At 31.1% G+C, this 12,738-nt stretch overlaps 1 protein-coding gene across 1 annotated transcript; it reads right to left on the bottom strand.

The window, feature by feature from the left end:
- Nucleotides 1-236: 236 nt before the first annotated feature.
- Nucleotides 237-11,849, bottom strand: LOC139481365 (sodium- and chloride-dependent glycine transporter 1-like). Its single transcript, XM_071264662.1, has 13 exons — nucleotides 11,541-11,849; nucleotides 8,227-8,449; nucleotides 7,821-7,952; nucleotides 7,336-7,518; nucleotides 7,031-7,118; nucleotides 6,605-6,737; nucleotides 5,366-5,729; nucleotides 4,960-5,072; nucleotides 4,616-4,753; nucleotides 3,736-3,835; nucleotides 3,151-3,251; nucleotides 2,670-2,831; nucleotides 237-2,228 (listed from the first exon to the last, which is right to left on the bottom strand). Exons 1-13 carry the CDS (start codon nucleotides 11,667-11,669, stop codon nucleotides 2,007-2,009), a joined length of 2,088 nt encoding a protein of 695 aa, XP_071120763.1. The 5' UTR covers nucleotides 11,670-11,849; the 3' UTR covers nucleotides 237-2,006.
- Nucleotides 11,850-12,738: the final 889 nt, after the last annotated feature.

Raw genomic sequence — 12,738 nt, forward strand, 5'->3', positions numbered from 1 at the left:
CGGCCAGTCTATGTATAAACAAAACAATAACAACAAATATATGTACAGGAATTCCCGTTACAATATATCTCTGGTTTGTGCAGAATTACGTTGGAAGATTCTCTCCTTATTTTGCAGTTGACTAGAAATTAAAATACAATTGAAATCGGTCATGAATTCAATGTTAGCATAGATATACAAGGCAATAGGTCGAAATGTATAAACCATAGCTGAAGTACAAAGCAACAAATCAGTTATTTTTCACTTTTATTGTAAATAACAAACTGCAAGCATTACATACAAAAATAAATCAAGTTGACTTTCAATAATCAAGTATTCGATAAAAACTTTTATACAAATTTGGTGACTTATAACAGCAACAATATTTCTAAATGCATATAATTTTTGAGATTCAAGATAAACATGAGGGTAAATTTAGGCAGAAGATAAAATTGCTCTTGCATCACATAAATAAAACGGGATCAATAACATTCGATTAAAAAAATATGCCCTCTTTATGGTTCAAAAAAGATCTTGACCGCATAATGGCAACCAGATTTGACTAGTCAATCATACATCATTCTTGACAATTTTGTACACACTGGTTTACAGCAGTAGCATAAGAGATTAGCAAGTATTACTTGATTTAAAATTTGCTTCATTGGGAACATACATGAAATTTTTGACACAATTAATGACTATGGGTTGGGCAGTGGGGAATGGTAAATCTCTGTACAGGATCAAATTAATATTATAAAATAAATGTGAGAATTAAGAAAACACTTAATCTATAAAAAGGAGGATAATTTATCCTTTGATGTCCAAAACTGCTTTCTAATACACATATTATTTTTAAATATTACTCTTGAAATAAATGTTACTGATATATAATAGTTATTAATTAGTTTTCATTTTGAGAAATCCCTTTTGTCACTTGATAAAAGAGTTCAACAGAAAAATTATTCGTGAAATCATTCATGTAAGTATTTGTAAACCACTACTTTAAAGTCAGTTTTTATTATATAAGAAATAAGAATTAACTAGACTAGGTAATTGGCAGTGTAAACTAGCACAAAAGCAACATATATAAAGAATGCCATCAATATTCATAAGTTTACCCTCCCAATAAAACAATACAACTACCATTCAAACTTTGCACATCATTCCTACACTTTCTACATGTCTCACATTCATGTTTCAAATAATGGATACAAATAAAATCAAACAAATCCTTCAACTTATTTACAAATATTCATCTTCTCATTTACTAATATTTGTCATATCACTTTTAACAACAACTAAAAAACGCTATTTAAATTGTATATATCAACTACTTAAATAACACGCCATAACACATTTATATGTAGAGAACACAGTATGGCAAATGAGATCCTGCTCTAATGAAAGTCTAAAAATGGTCATGAACAACTGTCTCTACAGCTAATAATGTTAACTTTTGAAAATATGATGGATAATGGTTACTGTCAAAATGAATTTTACTCAATCAATAGATGCATATCTTGTGGAAATGCCCTAAACGTCTGCGGGTATTATATATAACTATAATATACAATAACGGCGAGAAAATATTGTGGCAACATCTTGCAGCTTCATATTAAGGTAAAATTTAATCAAAACTGTTTGAAACTATTAATCAATAAATTCAAACAATTAACAAATAAAAAGTTTGATATTCAAAAATTGCCTCTTAAGTAGTTACCCAAGTTTATCTAAACCTCAAATAATCAATTTCAATCAAATTTTGACTGTTTGTTTTACACTACAGAACCTGTATTGTGCAAAATATCACATATTACTTTTACGGACAGATCACTTTAGTTTGACTATGGAAGTATTATATTTTACTTCCATGGTTTGACGGTGTCAGTGATGTATGCAGACAGTGTCAGTTCTATATTTAGATAGTGTTAATACAGTATCCAATCATGATCTATACCTCCGTATGTGCGGATGGTAACTGAAATACCCGAATAACCGTTTAACGTCCATTCTAATTAAAACTATCATCAAACATCTGATTCACTTAAATTTTTGCTCCTTATCAAGTTCATGGTCGATGATGCCGGTGAGCACTCAGTTACTGTTGTTGCATTACTCCCCATTAATCTGGCCAAAGCTGGGTTTGATAGACGTTTATCTACACTGCTTTCAACATCGGCATATTGTCTCTGTTTACTTTTACTGATTGGTCCCCATGATGGTAAAGGTTTCACTCCCATCTTCATCAACTGTAAAATTTAAAAAATGCTGTAATACTATGTTTGTATTATTGAAAATTGCAGAGTTTGGTGCTTTATGAGATATGATACAGATATAGAATATTCTCAGAGACATCTTACAAGTAATAGTACTTTAAGAAAGTATTATGCTTCGATTATTTTGATTATCACTACTTTAAAATGCAATTAAGGTGTTTCATCGTTTCGTCTCTGTAATCAAATGGAGTAATAACTTTTGAGGGATGCATTGACAGACTCAAATTGGAAGATATCATTTTAATTTATTTCGAAATTGATTGGTGCTACCAATACAATACTTTGCTTTTAACAATAGAATGATTCGTGTTATAATTGTAAATATAGTTTCTATTCGTTAAGATGTTTTACAATCAAGCAGTTTCGAATCTGCATTATTTAATGTTTCATCATCATGATGATTTTAGTACTAACCTCAAATCCTCCAATTCGGCAGTATTTATAAAGGAACCATGCTGGTATAACAACTATAGGGAACATAGCAATCAACCATCCTAAACTCTTGGCCCATTCAGGATACAGAACATCATCAAGATCTGGTTCTTTGTACATAGCAATGTTCATAATTATAGTTATCTGCAAAATAGTAGAAAATGCAATTATAAAAGTGCATATCAAATTTGTGCACATAGAAATCCTACCTTCATTTTCATTCAATTATAGTATTACATTGAATACACCAATGTTACATTAAAAAGACTTTAAAAGTAATGAAAATTTAACAAATGCTTTAATTAACAACAAAAGTAGCTACATAGTTGTATACCTCTCTTCTTTTTTTAGTAACAATAAAGCTAAAAGAATTTTTACAAGATCTAATAATTATTAACTATATGACGTTTTTTTTATTTTGATACTTAAAATCATTATTGAATGAAAAAAACATATAACTTACAGCAATGACTAATGCAGATCCATATTTCCAACATATAAACCAGTATTTACCAGGCTGATGGCCAAGCATCATGTGTATATTGTCTGCAAACTTGCTGTAACCTAGAGGTAGTAAAAGAAAATGATATCAAGCTTGACTCTCAATAGTAATAGAAAGTGGTATAAAGCTTCGTCTCAATGGTAATAGAAACGGGTATTAGACTTGTCTCAATTGTAATAAAAAGGGGTATCCATTTTTTTGTCAAAATAAATTCATGCAAAATATCATGAAATACGCAAAAGACATACAACACTAAGTTCAAGATGGAATGCTCTTTCTTTTTTTGCAGATGATCATTAGTCATGGAGAACTTGTTAGAAATTATTTAATGAGAAGAGCAGGACAAAATAAAAAAACACAAAATACATCTAAAGATTACAATAGACTAATGATCTGTATTTAACCTTGAAGCAGCTATGATACTTATTTCTTTTCTCGATGAAAATCAACAGGTTGTCTTATAAAGTTTGGCTCAAGTGCTTTTCTATTTTTAGTTCTGAATCAACCAGATGTCTTCATTATATTGCTGTATATATATGTACGTACCATAGACCCAATTGATAGTGATCAGTTCCACCAGACCAACAACTAACAGTGGGAACCCGCCTACACTATAATCTACCAGGTTCAACAAGAATATACCACCCTGAAAAATTAAAAACAATAAAGACATTAGTTCAAAGTGCATAATATCATGTACATTATTTTTTTTTTCAACTGATGTACAAATAAACTAGCATGTCATCTTTTTTATGATAGATATCATTTTTCTATTTTGTGTTGACTAGTAAAGTTATTTCGCTGTCATTAATTAAAAAGATGCAAGCTATGACTTGTATGGTAGACCAACAAGATATCAAACCATCAGAGAGGAAACGTTATAACTGTTCAGAAGAAATGAAACAAATCACCCTTTGTTTATTGTTTTCTATGTATGATTCAGTATCAGTAATCATCATTGGAAAGTACGAAATTAACATAAAAAAGAACCAAGAACTTATCATCACTTAAAAAGGTTTGGTACCATTAAAAGCATAATTTGCTTTTCCGTGGTATGGTTCTTTTTCCATTAACCAGCAATTTAAATACCACTTACAGTTTATTGTTTAATTAATAATTGAATATAGATTGTACATTTAGCTATTGGTCTCTGTTGTAAGGTTCGCCGCGATTCCTTTGGTATATGGTTTATTAATATAAAAGTTATATCGGTAATATAGGTACCAATCAATTACAGACCATAGAAATTCATTCAATATGTCCATGGAAATAAATACGGATAAGTTCCACGACGTAAGTTCACCTTCAGTCAACGAATGAACTTTCACAAATGGTATTTTTAAACATGATGACCTCACCATGTCTTTTCACCATTATTAAAATTATATAACTTATAAGTACATACGTGTCTTAAACAAATACTTACATTACATATCATTGGAAGTCCCAGTAAAAATGCAACAGAGCAAAAGGTTGCACGGAAAGCAATGTTGTATTTCCTTTCTTTTCTCAAAATGGGGAATTCATCTCCTATTGCACTCAGTACGCATTCAATAATTGAAAACTGAAACAAAAAAGATATTTCCTATATTTACATATTTATAATCTATAAGTAAAACAAAAACAAATAATGAGGATACTGCTTATGCTGTCTTCGTTTTTCATGAATCGTTAAAATTAAATTTCAGATAGTCTGTAATTTTCAATTCCAAACAATATCGAGAAAGACGTTTTTCGCTCACAATTTATAAAATGCACACGAAAACTTACCTCTGAACCAAAGCCAAGAGTAGCCATCATGATGAAGAAAAACACAGCCCACATTGGTGACACAGGCATTCGGGAGAGTGCCTCTGGATAAACAACAAAAGCCAATCCAGGTCCTATAAAAAAAGAATACTACAACGTTAGAATATTCAACAACACGCCAAATATACGTGTAAGCAAAATTAGAGACTCTGTTTGCAGCCGAAATCTTTTATGAACCATTTTTCGAATAAGTTTTAAGACCGTTTTTAAAGGCTGAAACGGAATCTGTATGACAGTACCTGATCATTCAAGCATCAGTTTTTCAAACATTGTTTTAAATAAGTATGAAATTGCACTGTGAAATCAATCTAATATGATTAACATATTTTACATAACACGGTAGTATATCGTTACAAATTACACCTACCATCATCAGCGACATCCGCTATTCCTACTCCTTTCTCTAAGGCCATGAAACCAAGAACAGAAAAGATGACAAGGCCGGCAAAAATACTTGTACCACAGTTGATAAGGCAGACAATTAAAGAATCTCGATAACAATTGTTGTCGAATTTGTTGTAGCTTGCCATAGCAATTAATCCTCCTGAGCAGGCACTCAGTGAGTAGAAGATCTGTGTTGCAGCATCACTCCAGACACGTGGGTCGAGCAGACGTTCGAAGTCGGGTTTCAAATAGTATGCAATCCCAGTGCCTGCTCCTGGTAAGGTAACACCCCGGATAAACAAAACTGTCAGCATGATATAGGGGAATATGGCAGTGAAATATACAACCTATAAAATGAAATAAAGGGTTAAAATACTGTCTAATGATTATAATCGGAGAGTGTTTGGGTGGGATGTTCTTTTCCCTCATTATTTTGCGTAAGCTGTTACATAAATTTGTTTTTTGAAGGTAAATATAAAATATTTATTGGAATATAAATCATGTCAACAATATATTGTTTACTAATAATGCGCCATGTTTATCGTTTTTTATGTGATCAAATATCTATCATAGGAAATATAGTTAATTACCAAGAAGTAGATTTATCAAAACAGGATACGGACACCACTTAATAATATCCGGCTTCTGAGCAACACATGTTACTTCTAAAACTTATTTACATTTTATCTCTTTCAATGTCGATTTTACATTTATTAAGGTTTAATATTTGAATGTTTTCAATGTTTATACGTTGAACTTGTCTACTACATCTTGTCTTCAATAATGGGTATTTGTTCCTATCATATGGAAACCAATAATTTTATTATAGTAGAATTGGTTTTATTATGTCATGATAAATTATATAGTATATATAACTATAAAAAGCTGTGGTAAATAAGACAGAATGAACAATTGCGGACTTGTAATCGCAAAAAATGGTTAAGTCACATTTTTCTAAGGTGCACACTAGTGCAATATACGAAAAAAAAAAGAGTTGAATACCCTTTTGTTGTCCTTATAATTGCTTATGAACTATAGATCTTTTATGGGGAGCGCAAGCGTTTCTTCCTTGAGACATGTTTGTATTGTAAAGTAATACTTGTTAAAAACACGATGGGTCAATATATGTATGCACAAAACGGAAGGGTACATAATACATAGCAAAAGACTGTAATTGTAAAACCGTAATAAGGCATGACAAAAACAATCATGTGGAACCTACCTTTCCTAAGGACTTGATTCCTCTCATTAGGACCAAGAACACCAGGAGCCAAGCAATAAAGAGAGATAATGCTAAATGCCATTGTATGGTTCCAAACTCGTCTATTGAATCATTCTGTGCAAGTACATTAAACCTGCAATAAAAATCAGGATACTATGATTAATTTCCATGTACATGTATGATAGATTAATAACACCTACAACATTTTAGATATACAATACGAATAGGCATCTGTCTCTTATTATTTTTACCTATATATTGAAATATAACAGTGTTACATTAAAGTATATAGGTAATTTGTTTTCTCAGAGAAAAGTACCTGTGGGTATTTGCTATTTTGGTATGGTCAACTCCACTGCAATATGCAAGAATCTTAATAAAACACACGGCAGCAGATTTGACCAAATTAACTGAATATGATTATACCTGTAATATTCCTCGCTGGGAGTTCTGGTGAAGTTGAGCTTGGGAGAACTCGTAGTAGTAGTCTCGAGAGTTGCATTGAATAGTGATTCTGTAAACAAAAAGAACTCAAAGTAAGTTCCAATATAATCAGCACAATTGTGTAACTTATGCGTGTGTGGTGTATGCATTTGGGTGTGTATGCGATATGAGTCAAAACAAAATATGGTAATTAAGTATTCAAAACTTCAAGCCATGCACATGTACTTAAGTTTCATATTTTAATATCAAAGCTTTAAATAGCGTTTTCCTAATGAAAATATACATACCATTTTTCTTAAATTCCGAGTCAGTTGGAATAAGGCAGTGCACGGTGTTCCAATCATTATCACACGTTGTCCATGGTAACACGGAAGTAAAAGAAGAGTAAAGATAATAAAGAACGTGTGCTATAACAACGTTGTAATATAATCCAATTAACCATGACACTATAACCATAGCATAGCCAAGACCTGAAAGAAAAAAGAAAGTTATAATAGATTTATTTTTCTAAAATAATCTGCATTCGAAATCAAGATTCGTACTTGTCAAAAACACGAGCATTTTTTTTTTTTTAGCTTGTTTGCATTTTTCTAAATTTTAAAACTGTCATGACTGTTGTCTATACATGTACTACATTTAAAGTTTTACAAAAGGTCAGTAAACGTAACTTATCAGAGAATGTTAGACTTAAACCAACCATTTAATGAGAGAGGGATGTTTAAAATAATTCATTTGGTGTATCATATTGTCAAATAAAAAAACCTGTACATACCTTTCATTAGAGGGTTAAGTCTCCATATTGTTATAGGACCTAGACTAGCGTACTGTCCTAGTGCCAGCTCCATATAGAACAACGGCAAACCAACTACAGCTAACATGATACAGTAAGGCAACAAAAACGCACCTGAAAAAATATGTGATAAAGACAATAAAATTGAGAATTAAAACGGGAAATGTGTCAAAAAACAACAAGGTTATATTTGTCGTACATCGAAATGACTAAATTTTCATGTTCTCTTTCGGTACATGTTCTTTTCATGTATGTGCGCTTAAAGTCATTGTAAAAAAATGTTTCTTACTGTCTTACTATTTTACTCATTTAACATGTTAAACATTCGTTTCTCTCTTGATTAAAATATAAAACCATTTATTTTGAATTTGATTTAAACGCCACCCACCTCCACCGTTTTTGTAGCAGAGGTATGGAAATCTCCAGACATTTCCAAGTCCGACGGCATATCCAATCATTGTCAACATAAATTCTAATTTGCCACCCCATGCTGCTCGTTCTTGGATTTCTTCCAGTTTTGCATTGAAATCTGCACTTCCATCACTTCCCATAGAACTAAATGAACTTGATGCATCATCTCTTTTTTGGGGGTTTGTGACATGTAGTTCTTTCTGAAAATACAAAAAAAAATAATACTAGTAAATGTATTAAAATGATTGATTGATTGATGGTTGCTAAACGTTCAGTGACGAATATTTCGTGCATGTTCAGGACGACGTGTATAGAAATGACTTTTTATAAACAATTGTGCATAAATTATAAACAGCCGATGTGACAATTGCCACCAGAGACCGAATAAAATGGAAGTTAAAATTATAGGTACCCGCACGTCCTTCAACAATGATCAAAGCATATAACCACATAGATATCTATAAAATGCCCCGAAATGACAAATGTAAAACGATTCAACTAGAAAATGAATGGTATGATTTATGTTAAAAAATAAAAAATAAAATTATATACACCAACAAACTACAACCACTGAAACAGGCTTTTGACTTGAGACAGGCGTAACAGAATGTGGTGGGTTAAACTAGTTTGCTTGCGCTAAACCCTCCACCTAACATGGGGCAGTGGTGTAACAGTCCAACATAAGAAGAAACTACATAGCTATAAAAAGATAAGATGAAAAGGGATTTAGACTCCTTGTCTGGGGTCATAAAAAACATTAAAATCAAGAAACCGGTTGCCGGGATAATGTCATAAAACAACCCGAGTAACATGAGTTTGGACCGACACTGAAACCTGTCATTTAAAAAAAGGACCACCTTAATTCTAAAATCAGTTTTTAAATGTAATATTATGTGCTACTTTCCTTTAATGTGATTAGTGACTTTTCGTCTATATAGTGTAGTTAAGTAAATCGTTGTCACATATAAACCGTATCCCTACATCTCTTGGATTTTATTCATTATAAGGAATATTTTGATCAAAGTCTTATTTGTTCACTTGAGAAAAGATTATTTATTATATAACTCTACGTAATGCTTTATATCAAACATTTCAATCCCACATTTGTTCATTCATGGCTTTCGCATACCGTGAAAGATGTTATTGTTTATAATCAAATAAAGTCACATTTGGACAAAAGACTTATTTATTCATTTTATGACGCATTGATCGTTAAATGGTCAGTGTTGACCATATCAAATATTTGCGTAGAGAAAAGTGACATTTTTCTTTTATTAATACCGACGTCCTTTTACTGAACCAGGAATTGAGCGGTTTTAATATTTTAATTTAAATCAGATCAAGAGGAAAGAAAAAGAAGGCTAAGGTAATTGTCTCAGAAAGTGAAGACACTAGGTTACTTGTGAATCTGTCCCTCTCCCTCCTGAATCCGAGCATGGTACAAAACATGTAAAAATTCTTATATATTAGGTGTGAAAAACTCTAGTTGGAACTTTTTTCACACGATATTACTTTCAGGTTGATTTGTAAATTCAACATGAATACATTTTCCAGTCAACTGGATTTCTTTTCAAGGCGTTAATTTGCTATAAAATATCGATTCTATAAGATGTCATGATACAATCGTAAAAACAGATTACTAATTTTTACATGTTTTATCTGGTATAAAGCAGTCAAACTTAGAGTATGCCAGAAAAATCTGGATTCCTCACAAATCAATATTAAGTATTCAGATCGATTTGTAACTGATAAAAATCTAATCAACGAAAACAACAGCTAATGAGTCAAAAATGTACCAAAGCAGGAATATGTTTCAAATCAGCTATATCTAACTAATTATGAAACTTCTTATTGATTATTTACAAAATACGTCATCATTCAGGAATCTTGTGGAAAAGTCTGGTTACCATGGCAAAACACATTGCATGTGCTATATTTGACGATGCAAAGAGCACTATTGTACAGAAATAGAAACAAAACAAAAACATACTTTAGCCAATCCTCCACTCTATAACACTCAAAAACGAATTATTCAGTAAAAGTTGGCCAACGTCCAAAAATATGATGTTTTAAACACGATTCAAATAATACCGCGAAAAACATGTTATGTAAGTAACAACATTCATTGAGAATTTCTGAATTGGGATCACTACAGAAGGAACAAATTATTAATCTAATTGTACCATGGGGGGTCCCATATGTTATGTGTTTTCACCCTGGGGTTTTAACAACTTACACTCCTAGGAGTCCCATATGTTATGTGTTTTCACCCTGGGGTTTTTAACAACTTACACCCGATGTGGTCGCATATGTTCATCCTCACTCCTTTGTTGACATTAGATATGGGACTTGTGGTACTACAATGTAATTTATCTTGTAGGATATGATACGAAAAAGAGTATTAAATTGTTCATTCACCCACAACTCCTTGGGTGTGCATTTTTTAAATAACAAATAATGTTTACGTTGTTTGTCAATTGATTTATACAAATAGTAAATAGTATATATAGTGGCGGTGACATCATATGGATCATTTGTTAACTTAAAACGTGTTTAAAAGGAGTAGCCATAAACACACCATAAACGACTAACTATTTAAATTTCTTGTGCATTGTAAAATTGCGTCAGAAGTAAGATTATATGTCATTACTATCATGACTATTAAATCATTAACTTTTCCGCATTTATAAAATTTTGAAGTATTATTTCCTCTGTGATTTTGTATTATGACTTCCTTCTTACATTTTAGCGCCATGTGGTTTTATTTGTATACAGATAGTTAATGTTTTAATGTGCGAGACAGCACTTATATACACCCCTTTTTGATACAGCTATAAATCTTTTTTCGTATCCATCTATTTATATGCGGTTTGTAGCCGAAAATAACAAACTGTAATATTTACAATTAAACATCATAAATAAAACCATCGAAGAACATTATTATCCACATAAATCGTTTTAACGGTTAGTTTTTTTTCTTCAATATTTGTATATAATTTACGGTTATTATTATTATTATTATTATTGATATTAATAATAAGAATAAAAAGAAACGGAAGTGGTTTTTTAAAGATTTTTTTTTATCTCACATAACATTTTCAAACTCTTCATTTTGTTTTTAATTTAAAGTTATTGTTATTTTTTTAAATTTAAAAAAAAGAAGAAAAAAAAACTTCAGCTATATAGTATAATTTTATGTATTTCATAAACATGAAATCGCGCAAATTAATTATATAAAGAACTCACTAGAAAAGGAGATCTGCAATCTTATAAATAAATCTTTCTACTTACAACTTCTACGACTTGAACGCCTGGGAAGAGATACTGGACATTTTCTCCGCCATCAACAATTCCATCCTCCATATCAGAAACCGGTAAAAATCCAGACTCTGAATCAACAGCTTTCGTGTCTCTCATCATTTTATTTATGACGATCTTATTTCTATTGTTTCTTTAATTTCACGACACGCGGGAAAAAATTTGATATGTTACTTCGTTGCTTCCTATTTTAAGTATGAAAATAAACAAATGAAGTTGTGTGTAATTTGTAGTAAAGTTAATTATTCATGACATGCGTCATGGAATTATTTCCCAGGTTTCATTGATAAAGATGTCACGTGACAGGGTCACGGAGGGTGAAAGAATGTTTGTAAATAAATGCTACCGCTCCTTTTGTAATATGTTATATGGGAAGTAGGTCGGTAAAAAATAAGACTTAAGATCACTTTTTGTAGATATTTTTCAGAATGCACTTTACCATTTAATATAAACAATGATTTGCATAGTAAATAAATCCTTGATATTAACAAGGAATTGTATATTCAAATATACAATTCCTTGATATATAAACAACCAACATGATATTTCGGAAATCTTGTGTATATCGAGCATAAATTGTAAACATTTTGAAATATTCATAAACATATAAAATTTCTGTTTACACTCCTTTGATTGTATATATCTGTTTTAATCGGTAACGTATTTTAAAGTATTTGTTTTAACAGCAAGCATCCTCTAATTTTGTGTATTAATTACCCCCCCCCCCCCCCTTTTCGGTCGATTCTTTTAATTTGCCCGCCAATATATCCAGAGCATCAAGTAAACCTTTTTCTATACTTGTAAAATTATACGCTTATGAAGAGACAATTAATGGAATATAATCAAACGAATGTGTCTAACTTTGCCGATAGTTTTTATCGACAAAAATATTTAACAAATAGTTGACAGGTGAATCGATCTTTAAATAAATGTTTCAGGTCAATTGAATATTTATTGGAACGAATCGGTGTTATTTTCCAACACGGATAAAATTTCCATCATAGAAGGTATTACCATAACTAAATTATCTCTATAGAAGTGCTGTCAGATTAAGAATTTCGAAATATTTTAAACGTCACAATCTACAATGTATGCTTTGTTAGGAACAACATAAAAAAAATCAATGAAGGATAAAATACTAAATTCAAATAGTTTGGGGTGTTGGGTCAAA

The sequence above is a fragment of the Mytilus edulis genome, chromosome 7, assembly GCF_963676685.1.
Source record: "Mytilus edulis chromosome 7, xbMytEdul2.2, whole genome shotgun sequence".
Lineage (NCBI taxonomy): Eukaryota > Metazoa > Mollusca > Bivalvia > Mytilida > Mytilidae > Mytilus > Mytilus edulis.